Consider the following 25,138-nt stretch of genomic DNA (forward strand, 5'->3'; position numbering starts at 1 on the left):
TAACTGCATTAGACATCTATTTTGTGGTTTTGAAATGTACGCAATACACAATCACCTCTCCTTTAATAGGCAAAAGCTTAGAAGTCACCTACTATATTTCAGACAAGCAGTTCTGCCTGAATTAGAGCAATTAATTTCAAACCCCATTCACCTGAATAATCGTAAGTAAACATATTAATGACTTGATATCAGAACTGTGAAACTAGGCCAGGAATATACTTGCATTGCAAGAAGACACGTCAAAATCAAAGTCTTTGAAGAGTCATATACACTAAGATATACTGACAATACATTTTACTTAACAAGGAAATATTAGACCAGTCCCTTTATAAGGAGCCCTGAACACTTTAAAAATTACTCATTTACTACCCTACCTATACTTTTGCTCAAGTGATTTCACCAAGGACTATTTATCTGCTATTTTGCCTACAATGCATGGATTGAATAACACTTACACAGTCGTTTTGCTCTCACCACTCTTGGTCCTTGGCTTTTAATGTGAGCTTTAATGACTCATACGATTTTAACGAAGGATCTCACTCTAGAGTCCAATTTATCTCTAATAATATCAAAACTACCAAGCAATTATTACAGTTAAGCTCTGTCAGGATAAGCAATTTTAGCACTGGCACATGCTTTCCACATAAAGACCAGCCCATGTCAGCACTCTAGCCAATTGGGACAAATCTAAAATCTTGTTAGAGACAGAGCTGCTTTTTATTCACCTTCATAGAAAATGATGCAAAAACAACTAGGAAGGGAAAGAGTGAGGAAGGTGACTAAGAAGAACACAAGACACAAATACTCATATGCCCTGCCACACCAAGTTTCAGCAGCTGGCCCTCACAGGGCTGATACAAAGTGTTTTAGGTATCTTTCTACTGCTCTCAGTAGATTTGGACGGGGGATCCAACCAGCAATCAAGAAATAGCTAGACTGGGAGGAGAGTGCTTATTAAGCTCTAAACTGCATTTTACCTACGGGCCAAAACAGAGCTGAAGCATCAGGTAGTGGAGGCTGCCCAGCATGTGGGACCGCAGGTCTATTATTTCTACCAGCACCACCCTGGCTTTCTCTCCCACTTTTTAGAGCCAAGGGGAAACCCTTGCTGCCCACTCACATCCTGCCTGCCGGGTGCCATCTACCTGGCCTGCTGCCAGCCCCCGCATCACCATGAGTTTCACATGCCCACCCTAGCCATGCAGTTAATCTCAACAACCCCCAGTGCATGTGGCTCAGGTGAGGATCTTTACTCAGCCCACGTGCCCCAGGCACCTGTGGATGTTTTGCCCAGGACTGCGGGATCCACTCCTGTCAAGAAAAGGACATAAGCAACAATGAAGGTCTGGCTTCAACAGACACTCAGGAAATACATGGGAATAAATCACTAGAAATTAATCGTCTTGTGCTTTTCCCACTCTTATTTATACCAAGAGTAATTCCGCCAGAGACCAATAAAATTGTGCTCCTCTATCTATAGAGCACATATAAGAAAAATCAGGCCTGACGCTTCCCAAGTAAAATGCAATGCCCCAGCCTTTTAAACCTGTTTCTTAGCTAGAATAAAGCAAGATGTGCAGCACTAAAAAGTGTTTCCACAATTTCTATCTACCATGTTAGAACGCTTCCCTACATATTTTACTGTTTACCGAGCTCCCACAATAAATAACATGACAGCTACTGCAGTCCAATTTTTAATTTGTGCCTATAAACTAATCAAAGGGCTTCTGTGTTTTTTGTTAAAAGTACACTTGAAAAGAAGATCTTAAAAATGTGCAACACAATCCCCTGAGAAATCCATGACTCAAAATTATTTTGAGATCACTGAACACAACAACATGCAATGTCACACAATGATACAGTAAAATCTGAAAAGAACTGTAAAGACAGTGATGCTCAAAAGACACAGGAAAATTAAAACAAAAAAAATCAGTGAAAAATGACTAAACATGTTTTAAGTTGATCATGGCCGGAATACATATTTACATATCTATTTTCTCCCCTGGCCGTTTAAACTGAGTTTTAATTCTAGGGGGAAATTGCTCTGTTACCTCCAAACTGAAAGCACCGGATAAGGCTAGCAAAGCCATGAAAATAAGCAGAGATGCATAGATCAAAGCAGTTTGTTTTTTTTTAATGAAGCAATCCACAGAATACTAAACAAACATCTGAAACAATAACTGCTGTAACAACTCAAGAGACTGTTTCTTTACCATAGGTCCTAAAAATCTACCAAAGGTAGGCCATATATGAGCAGTAGAAATTAATATCTCCAGCTTTTTCCCCAAACACACGCACAGAAATGCAGCAAACTGACTTCAGCAAACTGCAGAAAGGTAGCCCAAAAGCTAGAATTCCATTTGAAATCACACAGTATTACACAGTATTTTTATATTGTTTCTAAAGCACACTGAAAAAGAGAAGAAGGATGGAAAATGCAAATAGTGAGAAATCTGTATAGATTTTGGAAAAAATACTCTGGTATCTTTTACATTAAATGCCATGGAAAACAATCCAGAAACAATGGAGACTGCGAAATATGGAATGGACAAAACAGCTTGAGAAGGTTTTTTTTTCCCCAGACCTATCGTCAACATGTCCAGTATCCAAAATTTTTTGCTCAGCAAGAGCCTTTGCAGCTTTGCTCAGGCGGTGTAGGTAGACACCACCAAGCACAGAGCTGTGAAACAATGCAGGATTAAACACAAAAAGCTACAGAACTCCCTCACCAAGTGTCATCTGTAGGCAAGCAAGGATGGCAGCAACACATGAGTAAGAGAGAAAAAAACCCAACTTTTTGCACATTCCTCACTATTAATGAGGGTTTCCTAATCCTCTAGCACTTGCTCATTCCTCTACAGGCTTAGTATTTTCTCCTTCCAGCCACCTTACTGAAGAAGGGCAACGCAGGCTCGCACGCCTACGGCCAGGGCAGGGAAGATAGTTTGCTCTCCCTTTCACCAGAATCTGCCGCACCCCCTCCTTCCCCCTATCCCCCACCCCCCCCACCCCCACCCCGCCCCTTCCTTCTTGTTTGTTTTTTTTTAATAGGAAAAAAAGAGTACTGGAGAGATCGGGGGGAGGGGGAGAAGCCTCCCACCAAAACTATCAGTTCGCAGAAATAAACAGAGCGAAAGTAAAAAATTAAACAGAATAAAATCCCCCTACACCTTCCAAACCTGCCGCCGCCGCAGGGGTGAGGTGTGGGCGGTGGGCGCCCCGCGGCAGGGCCCGGGGCCGGGGCTGCAGGCGGCCCCCGCCCGCCGCCCCCGCTCCCGGTCCCTGTCCCTGTCCCAGTCCCGGTCCCGCTGCGGCCGGCGGTGGCCCCGGGCGCTCCTCCCGCCGCGCCGCCCGCCCCGCTCCCGGGAACCGCATCGCGGGCCATTAGGATTCATCATCCAAATGGGCTCGCAGCGGCACCTCTGGGAAGTCGCGTCCGAATTAAATCACACCGGGCTTCTACGCGTCCGACCACCGCATCTGCCCGCGGAGCCGGTGCATTTCGGCGCGGGGGAGTTCCCCGCCGCCCGCCGCCCCCTCCCGCCGCGTCCCCCTGCTGCTCCGTCCCGCCACCCCCGCGCCCGGGCTGGGCCCGGGCCGTACTCACATCTCGGTGACATTGTCGCCCTCGGCGCTCCGCTGCGGCACGGGGAAGGAGGAGATGTCCGACGCCGGGTCCGCGCACCAGATCCGCCAGGAGCTGCAGCGGCAGGACGCGGGGCAGCCCAGCGCGCCCCGCCAGCAGCCCAGCGCCAGGCAGCACAAGCCCCACAGCCGCGCCAGGCCGAGCCCCGGCCTCCGCCGCCCGGACACCATGCCGGCCCCGCTCACTCCAGCGCTGTCCCGACGGCCTCCGCCTGCTCCGGCCGCTGCCGGCGGGGCGCACGCCCGGAGGGTGCGCAGCCTTCCGCGCCGCGGGCGGGCACCCCGCAGTCGGGGCTCACATGGGCGCGCCGCAGCCGCAGCCACCGACGCCCCGCGGCGCTGCCCGCCACGGGTGCTCCGCGGCGCGACGAGAGCCGGAGCCAGAGCCGGCGGGACCGGGGCGGAGAGGGGCGAGCGGGGCCCCGGCGCGGCGCGGCACCTGCCCCCGGCCCGGCGGGCGGGCGGGCAGCGGCGCCTCCTGCCCCCGCGGCGGCTCCCGATGATGCTGCAAAACGCGCGGAGCCGCGGGGGCAGGTGGCGGAGGCTGCGCTCCTACCTGCGGGGGCCCGAGCGGCCGCTGCCCGCCGGAGGGAGGGCGGGCGGCCGGGAAGGGAGGCGCAGCCCGCGGCAGCGGCAGCGGGGCTCGGGGCGCCGCGCTCGCTGCTTTACGCACCGTCTCCTCCTCCCTCCAGCTGATAATAAAGCAGCTCCGGCTCCTGCTCCAGCCCAAGCCGGGGAGCTGCCGGCAAAGTGACGTGGGGCTGACGCAGAGAGGGGCAGAAACTCTACAAAATGAGCCTGAAATCAAAAAAAAAAAAAAAAAAGGCAAGCAGGGGAGGGAGGAGGGGGGGGGGGAGGGGGAGGGAAGGGAGGATGCCGGAGAGGAGATACCAATAGGCGCCTGTGCCTGAGCCTTCAGAAGCGCGCACACACACGCGGGCACAGGCACACGCACACGCGCGCGCCCCGCGGGACCGGGCCGTAAATGCGGGCTGCCACCCCCACCCCACCCCTCGGGCGGACGGGGACACTTCGCCGAGGGCCACTGGGCATTCCCGCCAGGGCGGGATCTCGCCCAGCGGGTGATAAGCGGGGATGTTGTAAGAGCCCCGTCAGGCGACGGATGAGCGACCCTGCGAAGCCTCGTTCTTTACCCAAAACGCTTTGTCCTTCCCTTAACGGCTCCGCGGTCGGGGACGTTTTGCGTTTTCCTCCCCTACCCCCGGGTGCGGGTTTTCCGCAGCGGTGCCGCCGGTGCGCGGAGCCTGCCGCAGCGCTCAGCAGGCGCCACCGCGCGTCCCGCCGCCGCCATGCACCGCGCCCCGCGGCGAGGCCCGTGCAGCCGGTCCCGCTGGGGGAGGGGAGCGGCGCACAGCCGCGATTAGCAAGAGGGGTTAATTAACCCCTGACCGCCCTACGGACCGGCACAGTGCCCGCTTTGGGGCGGGGTGGGGCGGCAAGGAGGTACCGTTCACCTGCATCGCGGCTGAGGCAAGTCCGACTTACATTCGTGTGTCACATATTCGCAGGTGCAAAGAGCAGCTGATGTGGGAAATTGGGCATAATAACGATGTTCTTCGCTTGCCATTTCTGAGACTGTGTTCCTTCGGTCCTGTCAAACGACAGGCCACCTTTGCTTCAAGTTGACAGGCTGTTTACTTGTCTTGGTACCATTATATCCAAAGATGGTGACAGTCCTTTCTTGTCTAATTACCTGAGCTGAATATTTTGAAATGAGTAAATCAGGGTGAATTAAAGAAAGAAAGGTTACAGAATTTTGTAACAAAGGTACAGAACGAGCAGTCAAAATGCTGATAGAAAGTACTCGGGAATCAATTTGACATGGCACTTATTAATTGAAAACACACTCCTTTCTTTCCGCATTTGCTCAGGCTACAGAAAAATCCAGTTCTCACTGGGTACATTGGTAGGCCTGGCATAGTCACAGGCAGGGCCGGTTTTGCTTTCAAAGAACATCCTGCTACGAAAGTCATATCCATACCTAGTTGAAACGCTGATTTATAAGGCCCTGTAAGGCAGAATGAAGACCAGATAGACGTGATGGAAAATATTGTCGATCATGCTATCATATTTAAACCAAATTTATTTGAAATTTAAGTAAAATTTTTGCATAGATACATTTTTTACTCAGCACATATCTCCTCCTTACCAGTTCAGCACTTTGTCCTTTCTGAATAAAACAAGGAAGATCAGGAGAGTCCCACGGAATAACAAAACCATATGATGCAGCACAAAAACATGGAAGGACCATAAAAAATACCATTCAAGTACATGGCATTTTGTCTACAAGTATCACAAAATTGGGAAAAAAGGGCACTAATAACTTTAAAAAAATAATTCTCTAAATAGAAATATTTATAGAAGCATAGAAAGTAAGATAAAAATTTTATGCAACAATCTTTTAGTAGCGAAATAGTTTGGGATTTTTAAAGGATTTGGAGGAAAGTGTTTAAGAGGAAAAGAGAGACAGAAAAACTAATGGCATAAACTGCAATATGATTCCATTTTCAAAACACCTAGAGAAAGGTCCTTAATACCAGCCATTATGGAACCCTATAAGTTGTTGCAAAACCTGCATTACTGTTCTCCAGCCAAGTCTGCTTACAAATTTGGAAAATATGCGTAATTCCCCCTCTCTATCCTGGATGAACACAAAGATACCAGCTCTTTAAGGCAACAAATACTCATCATAATTCTCCCAGCGATTTTATGACAATAAGCTCAAAGTTGTCTGATCACATATGGGGACCTACTGGACTTTATTACTTCATAGACATCTTATGTCTCTATTTTCTGGGATTTGGGGTTTCCCAATAAAACCATGCAGTTGGATCAAACTGGCTAATTAGATAATTCAGTAGTGTTGGAAGAGTAAAGTTCTGTAAGTATGACCTTGAACTCGTAAGGTGGCTGATAAGTGTTAAATAATGCTAAAGTGCACACACTTGGAAAGGGGGTACCATCACGTGTTGTGGTAAACATAGTTTGTATTTTCCGCAGCTCGAACATAGATCTCACAAGAGTGTTGCTGAGTTGTACAATAATCATTTCTTAGAAGGGTTCAGACTTACCCATATGTACTTGTGCGTGACAATGCCAAAAATGACCAAGTGTGAAAACATGCTGGTAAAATACCAAATTATGTTAAAAATATATTCCCCCCCTGAAATCAGTATTTTATCAAAATAGATTGACAGAGAGAATGTGGGAGGATAATGAACTGAAAGTGTAGTATGCTAGGGCCACCAGAGTTGCTAAAATGAAAGCTAGGGAATGCTCCACCACGAAATACCATTGCTGGCCTACTGGGGGAAACGGCAGCTCTTTCAATAGGCACAGCTAGATGCTTCTTTTAATTCTAGATTCACAAAAGCATCACTGTGCAAAGAATTGCTGTAATAAATTGCGACTTTTTTTTCTACATAGCTAAGTTTTGTTTATAAAGGTAACACCATTCTTCTGTGGTTTTTCTCTCAGATTAAGGAATGTAGGAAAGAACTTCAAATACTCAAATACTTCCTATGAACCACTTCAAGGAGAACCACAACTGAACACTAGAGACAAGAAGCTTTCTGGTAATGCTGTGAGAGCAAACATCATCCTGAAGGTAGTAAAACGACAACAAAGACTTGAAAATATGACAAAGCTATAGACTCTGATCAGAGGCCTAGAAAATAATGAACTCTGAGTCAGGACTGAGAAAACTGGCTTTCTTCAGTGCATGAAAGATTGAAGGCAAGTGCGGTAACATTCCTGAAATATGTAAAAGGGTATGTAAAGGGACAGGTAATAATCTTTTTCTTTGTCTGTGGGACAGGACAAGAAGTAATGCACTTTATTTACAGCAAGGAAGATTCATGTTTGACATTACAAGAACTTTTGTATGGAAAGGATGGTTAAGCACAACAGATCACCCTGGAGAACACCGGAATCTTGAGCAATAGAACCTTTTCAGAGCAGGTGAAGTAAAGTCAGGTTTGCCTTAGGTAGGTGAGAGCCAATTAACAACCTCCCAGGGATTCTGTTCCCTTGTAATACGCGTTTCTTTGCTTATTATTTTTTTACTGCCATAGATAAAGTTAAGAGAGTGCACTCATCTGAATATATTAGAAGCAAAACCTGAAGATGCTGAAATACTCAATGTGTTTTCTTGAAATTACTGCCCTGAAATTGAGATTGATTGCTCTGAAACTTAAACTCATGCACTGTATGGAAAGTACCTTTGTACCATAGCAAAGAAGTTTTCTTTCTGCTTTGGATTTCTAGAAAGGAGGCAGGAGCTGAAAACTCAAAGAATCACTGTGAGAGTACTGCTATTTATGTGGGGAAATAATAAATTATACCACAGAGTCTGGGAAAAAGTAAAGGCCACATAATTTGTGGGTATAATAATGTATCCTATTCTGTCCAAAGGAGTGCATACAGAAAGATCAGTCTTACCAAAACTGTATAGAAATAAACTGGTTACATTTTGCATACAGTTTGGGGGATTTTTAGATGTTACAAGAGGGGGAGCTTGGACAGCTCATGGGAACTCTCAAATTTGTCAGAAACCTTTTGTTTCAAGAGAAATATCCTGATTCCTATGAAACCTTTCACATGAGGATTTTCTTACATTCAAGCTAGAACTGTGGTCAGAGACACACAGATGCACTGTGACCCAGAGCAAGCACATGAACTCAGATCTCCAGCAGCTGTTGGGCTGACATGTACTTGCCTTTCTTCCCTAACTTCCTACATCTTTTCCCTCAATGATAAAAATTGTCTTCTACACAGCCCTTTTCTGAACATCTTCCAAACACAAATAGCCTGACTTCTATTGTTTCCAGTGTTCTGCCTATTTGCAGATCTATCTAGCTAACTTGATCATAGCTGATTTTTCACCCCTGGATAATAGATGCGGGTTTTTTTACCTTATCGATATTTTTCAAGCAGTGTTTAGCGCTTATTGGCTTTAAAGTGAAGCTGAATCCTGCCACCTTGTGGTCAAGAAGATTATCACACCTCTTTATCTTGGGAAGAAGGGAAGGAGGAAAGAGGAAGGAAAAATTAACTGTAACTACCATGTTTCCAATAAACGAGGAATTAAAAGGGCCTGAGGGTGTAATGGTTGGGTCCAATTCGATGTTCACTGAGATGTCTACCTGGGACCTTTTCACAAGGGCAATCACTCTTCTAGGGGCACTGCTCACACCACAGAGTCACTTTTCATATCCCCACAGGGTTTCAAAGCTGCGGCCTCCCCTGTGACCTAATGACAGCAAGGCACTTAACTCAGCCTCTCGGTTTGTGTCTGTCTTATATTTGGGATATTTAGGATTCCTCTTGCTGATGGATATATTTCTATGGATAATATAAATGTGACCAAGGGTTACCAGGAACTGCGATCAATACCTCCAGCCATCAGGTAAATCAAATCTACTTCTATCTGAAAATCTTGTATATGGGAGCATTCTTAATTTTTTTTCTTTTGTTAAATTAAAAATATTGGTACTAGAGGTGTACTGTATAAATGTACTTGTTAGCAGTTTCTGTTTCCTTTTGGTCTGCTTGTTTACAGATGTTCAACAGGTGTTTGAGCAGCTTCTATACAACAGAAGACATCACATGATATTAACAATTTTTAAGACTGAGCAAGAGGAAAACAGGAAAATTGTTATAAAAGACCTACTAATTTCTGGACAGAACAATAAATTACTCTGTTGTCACAAAATGTCTGTCTTGTCCCCTGTTCATCTCTTGATGCTGACAAAATTCCTTACAACCCTCTAGCCTGAGCTGAGAAACCATATTGACCAATTTGCTGCTAAGCCATTCTGCTATCAACTGGAGGCCTTCCTGTTCAAGTTTTTTTTCAGGATTTAGTCTAGAGTGGAAGCTATGCATATCCCTTTGATCAAAACTTTTTTCACACTGCTCGCTCTCTCTCCTCCTGCCCTCAACTCTGCATAAAACCACTCCCTTGCTGATTATTTCCTGTGGCTCCTGCAGCCTTTGCTGGCCACCAAGATGTTGTAATCTTTTCCCCATCTCCTCCAGATTTTTTTCCTCCCCACAACACCCAGATCTGGTCACAGGGCACTAGGGGTTCTCTTACATAATGTTCTGCAGGTTACTATGGTACTTTCACTCAGTTTCCCACAGCAACCACATGGAGCGGGAGACATTTTAAGCTGTACCATCATCATCAGTTCTTAATTCTTTTCACAAGATTCAGATAACATTGGTCCTTCGTGCTGTCATGCCAGTTTTCTGAAGTTCAAGCAAGCAACATTGCCTTGTGGCTTGGCAACATCTGGATCAAAGAAAGAGCTGATAGTTTCCCATCAGTTCACAAAGAATGTCATAAAACTTCACAGGCTGAGAACATTTGGGTTTTGAAAGTGTTAGCATAAACTAAACGCACTATTTTGCATGCTTTCTCCAAATCTTTACCTAAGGCCATGGTACAGCTGCCTCCACCAGGCAGCTGGCTTATTGCGTGAAGCACATTGCATACAATTCAGTGCAGAAAGCAGTGTCTGTTGATGGTTAACAGTATTTACATTTCTTTAAGGAGAGTTCACCTTACATCTTAGGATCTGAAGCTGAAGTCAGTGAAAGATTCCTATTGCCTTAGCTGAAGCTTATCTATCCTGCACAGCTTAGTCCTCGGCAGTTAAATGCTGGTTCAAGTTGTACTTTTTTGGCTTGGCCTTAGGTTCCTCTGTTAGACTGAAATAATGCAGCAGAAGTTTATACCTACTTCCAGTGGAATTTGCTTGAGGTTTTTGTAGGGAGTATTGGTTTTAGATGTCACAAAAATTCTTGTTAATATGCTCCATTAATGCCCAAAATACTTGATTATGTTCTCTTCCCGTGTTGCTTGTTTTTGGTTTTTTTTTTTACATTGCATGTTGATGCTTGAACTTTCACTAGTTATATTTTTCACTTGAACATTTCTTCCAAGAATTACAGAGCAAAAAAGGAGAGAGGCAAGGAAAGAGATGGCTCCTCCTTACTCACCTATGTCAATGCAAATTGGAGATTAAGGTTTGCTTTATTTTGAATTCGTTTATGCTAACACTTTCGAAACCTAAACCAAAAACCTGCCTTCCAGTTAACTGCATTCCTGTTTTTGAAGGACATGATCCAAATGTCCATCTGTCCATCATGAATGTCTCCCTGAGTTTATTGGTCTTTGGGTTAGACTGTAATTTCACATAAGCCAAGAGTGTTGTCTTTCTTTGCCCACTAGAAGATTCAACTCAGCAGATTTCTGAGAACCTGCTGCAAGCCAGCCCCCGTTACCCTTCCAAGCACTGCTTTTCACTTAGTGACTCAGCTGCTCCAGCTCTTTGGCTGAATCCCTGCATCTTAGGATATGTCACTCATTCCAAATGGAGTAGGCAGGTTTTAGTAACCTTTGTGATGGTGGCAAGTTGCACAGAAAATTCAAGACCCTCTATTGAAGGTGCCAGTATAAAGCATTTAAACTTCTTTTCCCTCCATCATGGACAGTTTCATACTCATTCTACCTGAAAAGCTCCTTCTCTCCTCAGACACTGGTGCTTGTCATTTATACAGGCAAAGCTCTCTGGGAGCTGTTCCTGTCAGAAGTACCTCTTAATGGCTTCATTTTTCTTCCTGGGCCTCTACTGCCAGGTAGAGGTATATCTCACTCATGTCATAGGCCTTCTCCTAAGCTTTTCAGGTAAATGTGAATATATGGGTGTAGTAACTGCCAGCACCAGTGGCACATCATCAGTGCCTCTCAGGTGTTTGCCAGATCTTTCAGCTCTCCAGTTTCTTCAGGGATTTCAGTCCATCCCACCTGAGGAAACAAGCAGATGAAAAACCAGGACATTAACTCACCCTGTGACAGGGAAAGGAGAATGCCTACTGTGGATGTATTGCTCCCCACACTTAAGAGATGAAGTCTGCATTACACAGGTTTAACTTATTTCTCACAAGTACCTTCTTTGCCTCGCCTCTGCAGCAAGAATTCTCTGATTTTGCTAGAAATTTGGTCCCACACCAATAAAAGAAGATGAAAGAAAGCCAGAAGTTTTAAACTTGTTGATATCAAACAAATACAGCCTTTCTTAACTGTGTCCATTTTAACCTGGTTTTGAAGACCTCTCCTGAAGAATGAGCATCATCTGCAGGAGGTATGAGATACATTTTCCTTGGCAAAAGAGGCAGGCTTTAGTGGCAGGATTCGTATGATTACATGTCGACATTCACAGCATAACTCCATGTTCCTTTTACTTTTAATAGGGAGAAATGGACAATGCCTGACATATCTCATCCTACAGTAATGTCTGAATAGGTCAGATGGATCACGTCCTGAAAGCGCCTGTTAATCTACTGACTGTAAGGTGACTATCTAGATGTGGAAGTTTTTATTCCAGATACGTATATTAAGGAGATACTGATCCTGGAGGGATTTCTGCCTTTGAATGATGCAGTGGGTAAACCTATCAATGTTCCTGTAAATACTTGCAGAATACAAGCACTAAAGACAAAACTACCTTGACTCCTTGATCATACAGTCCTGCAAAAAGATATTTCTTGATTACAAGCCTTGGCCATCTTTTATTTCTGTCAATGAAGTATAAAGGCTTGGAAGAGCATTTTCCAGAAGAACAGTGAGCAAAATGCCCTGCAATTTCAAGTGTATCAAATTCTGATACAGTTTGTATATCTACAAGGTTAATTTAGTTGACTAATAGCCAGTACCACTTAGTTTTCATCTTGGTTCAAGCCAATGATTGTTTCTTCAGCTTGTCTACATATAGTGGAACTACTTCAACAACAGTGAGTGTCTGTTTCTTAAGACAACACCCCGCCTTTATCAGCCCAGTTTTTCCCTTTGGTATCTGCCCTTGGGGGCTCTGATGTGTTTGGAGTAATTGATTGGATTTTTTCTGCTGAATTGCAGCTACTCAAATCGTTCACCCTCTCCTGATCAATGGCTGAGGACATTATATACCCTCAGGAAGCAAAGCCAGTTCTGAAACTCATGTCCAGCATCTAGCCCTAAAGCTCATGTTCTTGTAGCCCACTCCTGTTTGATACATTCACCTGCCACAGTAATCTTTTCTTCCCCTCTACTGTCCTCACCAGTGTTAAAAATCCTACAGTTCTTGTGGTGCAGCATTTTCTCATAGCCCCTGAAGTATGGACAAGACACCTCCTGTGCAGCGTTCTTCTTCCTTACACAAGACTGCCCTGTCAGAGTTTCGTGCAGTCATGTCAGCCAGGGACTCCCCAGGTATTTTGTACCTAAGAATAACTATCTGTAGTTATGGTTCACACATGGCCAAACCCAGTTATGTCCTGGTTTTGTCCTTTAATGCAGATATGGCTTACTCCTGGTTGGACGGACTCTTTCTTTCACTTTTGGCATCCCCAGCTGCTGACCCAATCTAGATTCTGTTGCAGATACAGGGCTTCCACCAAGCCTGGGACAAGCTTCCTGGCTTTGCTGCTGCTGCTTATGTGACTAGGCTTGGAGGCTAAGGTGCTTATGCTCAAAAAGTGATTTTTTTTCCCATTACTTCATTAAGGAAAAATGCCTCATGTCCTAGTTCATATTGCATATATACCCACAGCAGCTCTACTGGGGAGGCTCAGGAGTCATCATTGAGACCCAGTTTAGTCTTCCTTCCCATCACTATTTATTGTGTCTTGACTGGATTTTTTTCATGGAATGGTTCTTGCATAGTAGTCTCTACAACTATCTTTTTTACCTGAGAGGGGATGGGGAAGCTGAAAAGATTCCCAGGGCTTCACCCACCCACAGATTCCAGTCATAGAAACCTGTAGGATGAATACAATCCCTTGCTTTGCTGTTGAACCAAGAGCTATATTTCTATTGGTGGCAGATGGCCTGATGGTTAAAAGGTTAAAAGCTTTGTTAAACATGTGTGTGCATTGCCATTGATTGTGGATTTGATGGTATTTAAGTGTACGTTGAAAGGAAACCACTGATGTAGGGCCCTCTCCTTGTCATCCTTATTCAATCCCAGTGTGAAACAGCCTAACAGATTGTCAATTTATTAATTGACCACGGAATGTGGGTCAAAGGACTAAAGTGCATGGGCGGTAATTACTGTGGTTTAGTAAATCTGGGTACATGAAAGTTCACTGCACCTTCAGTGTAATTTTCTATACAGTGAGAGAACTAATAAAAATCAGGGGCTGAGTTTGCACAACACATTTGGTGTAGCTGAATGCCAAAAAATCTTTTCAGGTTATTAACATTAAAACCCTGATATTCAGCTATTGCTTCAGGAGCTTATTTGACTTTGCAGGCTAACATAGACTTAGCCATATGTGGAAAAATCTGTCACCATTCTGAAAAACAAGAAATGAAATACTAAGACTATGATCAGTAAGATGATAGGCAAAGCTTATATCATCATTACGATGATATACAAATTGCATGCGTGTTTAAAATCTGGTAGGACTGCCCAATGTTTGCTGTTCTTTTTCTGATCTGATGTTAAAAGAAGTTGTTTGCCTTGCTTCCTTAGTTGTACCCGGAGTTCTAGATTTTTTATTTAAATTTAAAGATAAGATACATAAGAAGTAAATGTAAGTAGCAGTAACACTGATGATATATAAACAATGGTATAACAAAATTAGTTTCTGGTTCAATTATTAATAGAGTATTGTTATGATAAATACGTAAACCACATTTGTGTACGATAAGACATACCCACCTTTATAGTCTAAGAAGCTTAGGTAATATATTTATGACATTGAGAGAATTAGTGTGGCAGCACTATCCTAGAAGTCACTGGTCCAGCTAGTATTTTATAAAATTATCTAAGATCAAGTCACTACACTATGTTATTTCTGTTGACCTAGAAATGCAGACCATAAGCACAAGGATGCAAACACTTTAAAGCTGACAAAACAGAAATCACATGCTTCTGCAAGCAAAGCAGTATCCATGAAAATGTGTTTTGACTGCTCTTGCTTTTGCATTAAGTTCCTGCTCTTGAATATCCAGGATGATTCCTGAGAATTCACAGAGACATATGAAGACCAAGGTCTTGATTTAAAACTTGTACAACAGTGTAGAAAGCAGGCAGTCCCTTATTAAAAAGGATGGGATTTATTCCACTTCCTAAAATACAACGCTTTTATAGAGTCACCGTGTGCATTAACACAATTGTCTGCACATCCTGAGCATTATCTGTCCTGGTGACTCAGTTAAACTGAGCAGGCTGTTCAATAGTCACTCAAGAGGACTTGGAAAATGGTGAGTATATGCTGGGAATATAAAGATAAAAATAAAAATACTGGAAGTGCCTGCTACTTGAGCCAAAACACAAGGGGACTTCACAAAATCAACAGCGTCTTTGAGGACTTACTAAGAGACTTGAACACAGAACACAGAGCTGGCTCAAGTATTTTACTAGACAGCATTCAGTTGGCAAGGGCAGAGAAGAGCAAAGAAACCATTTGCCTTAGAGTGATAATTATTAGGCCATGGTATGGTCTCCCAAGAGAAAATTGCTGGAAGCACCAATACTTGGCACATCTGAAATGACATTAAATAAAACACTAGAAACTCTACTGTAAGAAATGGGCTTTCACTGGCATGCTATTCTTCTACCCTACTGATGCCCAGAATCATAATATTTGATGTCCTAATTTCCAAACATATGACCTAACACTTCTTTTTCAAGTTATTTACATGCTTACATAAATATAGGGTTGGGTCCAGGGTTGTTTGCCATTTTGCTAAATAAGAATTTTTCTAGCATTTATCTTTCTAGAGTAGTGGGGGAAAAATGAAGGAGCAATTCACATCTCACTAAAGTCCACTCACTTTTCTGTGCCCTTTCTTGGGTGTCTTACCTTTATAGAAGACAAGTTCTTATCTCCCAGATCATCCCATAACTTTTTACTTATATGGTATACATTTGCCCTGCTAGATTTCAGACACTGCGAAAATGGATGTAACTAATTTGAAAATTGCCCAATGGTTTGTTGCAGGCATGTAGCTGACTATTTGAACTTTTAGCTCAATCTCAGTCCAAGGAGGTGGAGTCTTTTGAAGTTTAGTGTGCTTTTTGACTGCAGAGTGTAACAACATTGAGAAATGCAAAGTAATAAGGAAATGCAACAGCATTTTGACCCCTGCTTAAAGGAAAACAAAGCAAATTGAGTAGTATACAAGCTGTAAACACAAAGGCAACACTGGAGTGTTCTTAATAGAGGCCTGAGGCACCAGAGTAAGTCAGGCTGTGCTGAGCCTGCAAAGCTATCTTTATCAACAGTGTCAGTATCTCTTTGTCTGGCAATAATGGTACTAAAACTGTGCTGTCACAAAAGATATAGTAAGACAAAATGCCTGACTCAACAACGAATTACTCTACTTTTGTGTCATGGTAACTCCTCTAAAAACAAGCAGAGGCAATAAGATGTAACAGGGGAAACAGACGTGCTAATCGAGCTCATGTCAAGGCAAAGATTTCTGCTTGCCAGTTTTGTTTAATGAAAACATCTCACTTTGCTGAAATAGAGCACTAGACAATATTCCATAGTATATTTTCTAAACTACACTATACCATAACTGCCATAGCAAACTACAAGAGTCATATCCTACCCATCTTAATTATGTTTTTATGGCAATTATTATCAGGCACTACCAATACAGAGTCTTTGAATTATTTTTCTTAACATACAAGCAAAAGAAGATATACTGTAACTTGAAGGAGATTCCATATGAAGGCAAGCGATCTTGGGAGAAGAGTTTTTACCCCTGTCTCAAAATGGAGGCAGATTTTGAAGAAAATTTGTATCTGAAAATAGGAACAAATATTGTTGTTGGATTGCTGAAAGAGGTCTGCTACATGCCATTTAAAGACCTTTAGGCAAGGATGAGCATGAATACAAAATATATGCCTTGGAGTAATCCTAGACTTCGTAAATCATTAATTTCACCACCTGGAAGACCCTGAGTATGTATTACCTCATACCAGAGGGGAGTTCTGGGATCACAATGAGACACAGATATTGGAAAAAATAGGCAAAAGTGTTGGGCATTTAATTATATTTCTGTGAGGCTGAAGAAATACTGTAGGGATTATCTCCTGTAATAAAAGGCAATTTCTTAAGGCACTGAGTTCCAGGCACTCCTGAGGGTTCACCTGTGTAACCTTTAGTCATGGTGCTGAATGGTGGGTGACCGGGGCAAACCCAGTGGGGCCTATGGGATAGCTCCTTTCAGAAAGAGTTGCCAGGATAAGTATTCCCTAGCTGAACGCAGAGGCTCAGACGTCCCAGTTCCCAAATGCAGGGTGGTTATCAAGGCAACCAAATGCAATGCCAAGTAACTTCCCAAGAAGTTATAGCTGAGTACAGAGTCAGGTAACAAACCCAAAACCAGCTGGGTCACTGTACTCAGATGTGTGAGCTGGTTTGTTGTTTGTTTTGTTTGTTCATTTGTTTTTAATTTTTACTCCTTTTTATGAATAGACATATTTTCTAAAACCATGATTTTGTCCCATATCTCCAAAGAAAAACATTCTTACACCTCATCCCAGCAGACTAAAGAGAGGTGTGGTTTGTAGGTATGAAGCCACAGAATTAACATCCCTAATTATGCTGTATTGAGTAAAGTCTAACTGCTTTGCAACCAATAAGAAAATTTTCACCTGCTTTTGCAGAATCAGCATTGAACTTCAGTCACAGGACCAGTGTGAAGTCAATGAGATTCTCCTGCAAATTTCAGGGGGACTGATGGACTCTATTTCTAAATTTTTTTAGGGTCACTCTTATAGGATGCACCTTAACAATGAGAAATTAACATCATATACAAACGCTTTGTTAAAAATTTCTCCACCCTGTATTCCATTCACCTTCGATACTTACAAATCATTTGGGAAAATTTATATCTCATTCAACAGAATGAGTTTTCTAATGACACATTTCTGTGCTCTGTGTGCACAGCATTTCTATTATCCTGTGTAGGCCAGACCTTGTAACAGTAAGAAATAAAAGTTCCCATAAGTGTTGATCGGGTTTCTATCTTGAGAGAGCAAACTCATAGAAATTTTTATAACTATATCAAATACTGCTTGCCTGTGCATGGTGTGATTCTCTTTCTTGGATCAGAAACCCAGAAACTCACAGGCTGTGAGCTGGCCCTCCTACATGAAGCTGACATCATAATTAATTACAAAGAAGTCACTGTACTACTGGTATTCTTGAGATGAGGCATTAGCATAGTACTTTCTGGACAGCATCCACTCCTAGAAATTATATCACAAATTGCTTGGCACAGACGCAAGCTCTCGTCATTAAAGGAAAGATCAAGAATGCTATTGAGATTCCTGGCATAGTGTAAAACCAAACAAAAATAAACCCAGTTATTCAGTCTTCAAGGATGAAAAGCACAGAGGTTACATTAGTGGGTACCTGGTGGCAAGGTGTAAACTGCATCAGATTGCACCATAAGAGGCAGTAGCCGCCACTAATCCCTCAACAAAGGAGGCTTTCCATGTGTCCTCTAAAGTACTTGCACTCTTCCCATATCACTGCTTCTCTGTAATATGATACGTTCATTCATTTATTTTCCAGGATGAGGCTGAGCATAGCCGACAAATTCCTATTGATTCCTTTATTCTCTATTTCTAGGCATTTTGTTTAACAGTGAGAGCAAATGAGTGAATAGCACTTACTATCTCTTCTCAGCTAAGTATTCACAGCTGTAACTCAGTCACTTTTGCACTTGTCTGTACTCCTGTTGTTCGATCCTTCCCTGATCTCTGTCATTTCTTGCTTTAGATCAGGGCTTCCAGGTAGGGCTGATGTCTGTGACAAGCTTTCTTGACTCTGTGATTCCCAGAAGATGCAGAGAACGGACACCCCAGTGACTATGACTCATGCTTGTAAGCTGCTGCAGGTCCTGGCTCAGAAGCTCTCCTCCTGTTTTGGCTTGAGTCATCAGCAGTGTAAAACAATCCATGATCTCTGAACACTGCCCATTACAGCCAAACTGGGAAGAGGACAGAGGAGAAGGGAACAGGAAGGGGAAGGGGAAGAGAAAAAGAAAAAGAAAGCTTTCTTCTGTTAATAACTGTGTTTTCACTGCAAGAATCAGAAGTATTATTTCTCTGCCATTCTTTGCTTTTTTTCCCAAAAGTCATCCTATGTTCTGAGCTGCATAGAGATTCTAATTTCTGAAGGGAGTAAACCTATTTCCTTATTTGTTGTTAGGGGATAAATTTACAAAAGCAGCTCACTAAATGAGCTGGTTTAGTTTTCTGAATCTACCTTGTATTCTATCTAACCTGCAAAGAATAATTTGATTGCCAAAACACGTAATATTTAGGTTTTGCTTACTGTTTTTCCCTAGTCAAAAATTCTGCTAGCAAGTAAGATATGGCATAGCCTTGTATCTATAATCATAGGCGCAGGTCTTAGGTGTATAGGAGCCAGTCATAAGTGCATAATTTTGCAGCTTTTTTTCAGTGGGGTAGTAAAGGATAGATGGTATTTCTGCTTTGCAGATTGACTGATTAGGAACATCTGTGGCTCACATGGGTGCATTTTAGTGCATCCCTTTAGGGGAATACTAGACCCCTTGAGCCCTCTTTTGATCAGGAACTGCAGACAAACTCCCTGTCTCTTCCATGGGCACACGCACTCCAGACACTGGAAAGCATCAGCCATGTCCTCCCCGCCTTGCAGTTCTGCAGATGTCTGCAAAGGAAACCTGAGGCACAGCTTGTTCCGGAAGGTCCCAAATCTGGGCAGCTGGGGTCCTCCAGATTCAGGTAGGAGATCTGGAGTGACAATCAACATTTTTCCTCAAGTCCTGATGGTAACTGGGAGGTGGTGCAGCCCCTCAAGCCTGTGACGTTAGAACCATTTCCTTAGGTCCCCTGTAATTGTGTGTAACAGTTCAGGATGAGAAGAATGAACTGAAAAGGAGGGAAATATTAGAAATTACCGTCATGATCTAACGTTTTTAAATCTCTAGATTTCTACAGCTGCTCAAAGAAGGAAAAGAGAATTTGCATAGCATTTTCTTAAAAGCACACAAAAAATTATATTAAGTCCTTACCACTATATTTGAAGGAAAAACAGCAAAAGGAGGTTTCATAAACTGTACTGTACATGTGGCACATACAATGTTTTAAGAGATTTACATATTCAAAATAGGCTTTAACTCTGTGGTTCACTTAAGCTAGTCAGAGTTACTGTTCTGCTACACCAAATACCTTGCAGTTACAGGATTTAATAGATAAAATTGAAACAGGGGAATAAAAGAAAACAAAGAATAGCAAGTTATGCTTTAAACAGAGGAGCATTTTTTATTTTTTTTTTCTTAAACTACACAACTGGAACACACTCACACTACCAGGTAACCTGCTTTCCCCTTCTACATTTAAGTCATAGTCAGGTGAAGAGTCCAGTCAAAAATGCCCAGAAATCTCAAACTGCTGGTAATTCAACCAGAATTTATTGAGTTTTTAGGCCACCAGTTTGTTACAGCTTTCTGCAAGGCACAAGGGAACAAAGGTGGTATTTCAAGCTATGAAGACAACTTTGCTTTTCTTTACTTTTCTGTCTTCAGCTTCCATTTCCCTCCAATGGTTTTTGTTTGGCTTGGGGGAGTGGGGAGAGGGGAAGATCAACTACAATTTGAATGAATTAATTTCCACCTTTCATTTTCCCAATATCTTTCACCGAGGTGAAAAGTTGGTCTCAGTTTTTTGGAAGCCTCTAAAAGGTCACTTAACTAGTGCGTTTAGAGTACTTAGGAAATAATGGTCACAAAAATGCAAATCAGAAGCATCTGTGACTTCCAATAAAATATTTGAACCAAAGTGTGAAATGGTATTAGCTTGTTTTCACATCAAATCTGGATATTTCAACAAAAGTCCATGCTCTGTGTACATTTTTATTCCTGTTAAAAATTTAAAAGGTAAGCTTTTAATGTCTCAGCATTAACATAAGTTGTAGTCAGTCTGTAAAACCATCGGAAAGATGCTATTAAAAGTATATTAATAATAAAACAGATGCTTTAAGGAAGCTTTGTATCACAGCAACCTCAGTCCACTTTGCTTTCCATATAGTGGGCTGGTTTTAGAATTACTGTCCTTCAGTCAAGTTTAAGAGTTTCCATATAGTGGGCTGGTTTTAGAATTACTGTCCTTCAGTCAAGTTTAAGGGTGAAAGTTTCTAACTTTTCCCTAAAAAATGAGGCCTGAATATTCTGTTTATGTGACCTTTTTTTTGAAAAGAAGCAGATGTCACTCTGGTCTTTGATTTAACTACTGAAATCAGTTATTGCAGTCATAATTTGCTCCTAAAGAACACTGAGACCCAAGTATGAAATAGCCACCTGTAGAGGATCAAACAATAGCATTGAAGCTGGACAGAGCTTTTTGCTATCAGAGAGACATGGCAGAGGAAAGAGAAAAGATTGTTAATGCCTGGTAGCAAGTATGTTTCCAGAAGCGAGTCACGGCCCCTGATAGTCCAGGATCTGAATACCAAGGTGCAGCAAGGCCATCCTGCGGTAGTCCATCCTAAGTAGTAGCATCCTCAGGCGCAGCCACAGCTCTACGTTTACTCCAGAGTCAGGACATAAGTGAAAATTTTTAAAGACTGCTTTAAAGCCAGTAGTATTACTTAGAAAAACCTATCGCATGCCTTTTCTTACCAGCTTCCTTAGCTATAGTAAAGGTGCTCTATCATAAGTTGTTAAAACTTTATGGAAATCCTGCGCTAGATGTGACTAGAATACAGTGACTATTTCCATATTTCCAGTGCCTGTACTTACCCACTTTATGACAACCAACCTTGCAATACCACATATGCACGTGCTACTTCAGAAATACATATACAATTGTACAGCTGCACCGTTAGCAACTTCACATCCATTCTAAATAAAAATTCTGCATTATTGATAGCACTTCTCTTTGTATAGAGTAAGCTGACAGTTTTTGAAAACTACTAATTTAGAGCACATATAAGTCCATGCTAGCTATTTTTAAATCTGCAAACGTCTCTGCTTTGTTCAGATTTTGAGAGACCTATTTGCTCTGTCTGCTGCTGCCAGTAATACAGGCTTATGAAGCACAAGCATGGGACAGTTGTGCTCAAATATTATAAAGCTTGTTCCAAACACTGAAGCAAAAATTTATGTTTGCCAATTACAGGAAATAAAGCCAAAATATCAATACTTGCCTGTCTAAAAGAGGCTGGATCCATCTCAGTCACAGAGATCTAAGTTACCTCTCAAGTTACAGAGATTCATACTTCTCAAATCATACATGCAAATATACTTTAAACAAGTTTTGAGTCAAATGTTCTTCAGGCAATTCTTACATCCAGATTTTTTTTCAGGGATTCAGTGGAATTACATATCATTTTTGTAGTAATATGCTGCCTCAGGCCTATAGAAGTGTAATACACACAGATACTGCCTTAATAAACATAGATTTATATCCCGCCTCTCTTGTAATAGCTTTAAAGAGCAATAAGAACCAAGCACATAGTTCTAAAACTATTGGACGGTCTCCAACTGACCTAGGGCAGCTCATGTTTTACAGTAAAAATATTCTTCAGTACTCAGACTAGAAGCCAGCTGTAAATTGGTTTGTCCTCTTCCATGTCTGATATAATGTTTACTACAAAGGCACAAGTTGAAGGAAGGTACAAAGCTCAGGCATGAGCCAAGCACCCTCCTTGACATACAGAAAAACATCTCTTCTCCCCCGAGTATGTTTAGGATCTCTTCATCCTTCCTAGATGGAGAGAGAGGCTTTTTATCTCCAGTGAACTTTCCACAGTAGCCATAATCTTTCGCTCCAGAGCAATTTGTCTGATTTGCACAGTCCACAGGCTAAACACCAGACAGGGCCAGCAGAATCGCAGATCGTTCTAAAAAACATCCCCCTTCACATTATTTCACATTGCCACAATGCCTTGCACTGGGCCTGGGGTTCAGCAGGCGCAGGAGATGTGACTGGGCCCTTACTGGCACATGCCACCACCCTGCCAGCAGTGCTGCCATGCCCCTGCAGCCCGTGCTCCATGAGGAGCAGCCAGCCCAGGGCTCTGGTGTCCACCACTATGAGGGGCCTTGCTGCAGCACAGCCAGGTGAAAACACAGAGCTGGGAGGGAAAACCAGCTCCACGGTCCAGCCATATGGATAAAGCCAGAAAAAGGCTCCAGTGATACAGGTGGTCTTCGGAGACTTTCAATTCTTGACGCTGGCCGCAAGGAATGATGCATAAGCTTTGGAGCGATCCTCGGGGCTGTGCAGCTGAAATACAGGAGCTGTGGGAAGTCCTGATGCTGACCAGCTGTATTAACATCACAAGGACCCAGTGTCTACCATACCGACATTTAATAGTAGTACTGCAGAAAATATTTTATCACATTTGTATGTTTTCAGAGAGCAACAAAGAAAGAGATCCCAGGATCTTTTCAGATCAGCAGGTAAGAAGCTAGAAAGGAGAGGCAGGATCCTAGCAAAACCTGTCCATAAAAGTAAAATGCTGAACATCAGTATGTGGGGTTTGCAAATGGTGACAGATCAAATAATATACAGTAATCTCTGGTGATCTTTCTCCACATCTCCACTGACTGCTGTTAATTCCACAGCCAACAATCATGGGTGGCAAGGAACTGTTCCAAGCAAGTTTTGACCGATAAAGTGACAGATGCTTTGCAAAGTACCTGCTGTCTCGGGAATTTCTAAATACTTAACTGTACACCGCATCTTACCAGTCCAATTACATAAGCCATCTTAGCTTGAAAAAATAAAGAAAAAAAAAGAAAAAAACCTGCTGTGCCCTGAAATCCTTATGTTACTGGACTTTAATTAGAAACCAAGCCACACAAAAGCCCTGAAAGGGAATTTAAAACAATGAAGGGGTTACAGCAATGTATGCTGAATTTCCCGGAGAGTCAAGCTAAACTTCCTGTTGGTTTCAAATGCAGAGTTTGTCTCTGTCACATCTCTGTCCTCTGCTTCTCCTTGGCAATCATCTGACTTTCCACAGACTCCATGTGTTCCCACATCCCTCGCTTTCCCTCTCTCAGAAGGGAACAGCAGGGTCTGGCCAATATGCCATCCCTCCAGCATACTGTTTAGACCAGCTTGATTTGCGGGCTGATGTGGATAGGTAATGTTTGTACTGGGAGCCAGTTCATGGATCAGATGAAGGAACTCACACCATCTCTGGACCTGAGGTCAGAGAGAATTGCTGTTCAAAGACACAGAAATATTTGGGAATTCAGACAGTTGTACAATCATACTTAGGAAAAACAAGTAAAGAGGGTGTCCTGGTTTCAACTGGGATAGAGTTTATTTTCTTCTCAGCAGCTGGCGCAGTGCTGTGGTTTGGATTTGGTGTGAGAACAATGTTGACAGCACACTGATCTTTTTGGTTGTTGCTGGGTGACATTTATACTAAATCAAGGACTCTTGGTTTCTTGGGCCCCGCCAGCAAGAGGGCTGGGGGGGCCACGGGAAATTGGGATGAGACATAGCAAGGACAGCTGATCCCAACTGGCCAAAGGGATATTCCGTACCATATGAAGTCATGCTGAGTATATAAATTGAGGGAAGAAGAAGGAAGGGAGGGGCATTTGACATTATGGTGTTTTTCTTCCCGAGTAACCATTACATGTGATGGAGCCCGGCTTTCCTGGGGATGGCCGAACACCTGCCTGCCCATGGGAAGTGGTGAATGAATTCCTTGCTTTGCTTTGCTTGTATGCATGGGTTTTGCTTTGCCTATTAAATTGTTCTTATCTCAACCCTTGAGTTTTACATTCCTTTCCAATTCCCCTCCCCATCCTTCTGGGTGAGGGGGAGTGAGTGAGTGGCTGCGTGGGGCTTGGTTGCCGGCCAGGGTTCAACCACGACAGAGGGTTTTGAACAAAACAGAAACATGGTACGATACGCAAGTACAACATGATGGAACTAGAACTTCTTAGGTTAGATAAGGTTAAGCACAGTTTATGTTTGTATTTTTAAATCCCTATTTTTACTGTTCCTGATAGCCAAGAAAATTTGAAAAGTATAAGCTGATGCTGAAGGACCTTCTACCTCTGGATGGTCCTTTTTTTCCTGCTTTGAATGTGAAACACTTATGGGCTGTGATGGGATAGGCACAGACTTTGTTAGTGGGATACCTAAACAAAGACACCCCCCTTGCTCTTAGTCTCTCTGATGTCACTTCTTTCATCCCTTTGACAAGACACTGAGACACTTTACATCAGCTGCCTTTTGTAGCTGAGGTGAGGTTTGTTAGACATAAGGAGGGGAGGTCACAATCCATAGGGGATTAACCCAACACTGTTGCCATTTAAATGTGAGAACTTCAGGACACAGTGCTGTCTTAAGTCACTTCTCAGGAGTCAGGTTCTACATTTATGGAGGGAAAAAAGAAATAAGGCATTCATACAGAAATAAATTCTGGTGAAATGCAAAACAAAAAT

General features: G+C 42.8%; 1 protein-coding gene across 1 annotated transcript in view; it reads right to left on the reverse strand.

The window, feature by feature from the left end:
• The window catches only part of NTRK2 (neurotrophic receptor tyrosine kinase 2), a 210,220-nt gene extending 205,820 nt beyond the window's left edge, over positions 1–4,400 (reverse strand). The window contains exon 1 of the mRNA XM_040580518.1: positions 3,608–4,400. Within this exon, the coding sequence (XP_040436452.1) occupies positions 3,608–3,816 (209 nt within the window). The 5' untranslated portion in view covers positions 3,817–4,400. The remainder of the gene's footprint in view (positions 1–3,607) is intronic.
• Positions 4,401–25,138: the final 20,738 nt, after the last annotated feature.

Source organism: Falco naumanni, chromosome Z, assembly GCF_017639655.2.
Source record: "Falco naumanni isolate bFalNau1 chromosome Z, bFalNau1.pat, whole genome shotgun sequence".
In the NCBI taxonomy this organism is placed as follows: domain Eukaryota; kingdom Metazoa; phylum Chordata; class Aves; order Falconiformes; family Falconidae; genus Falco; species Falco naumanni.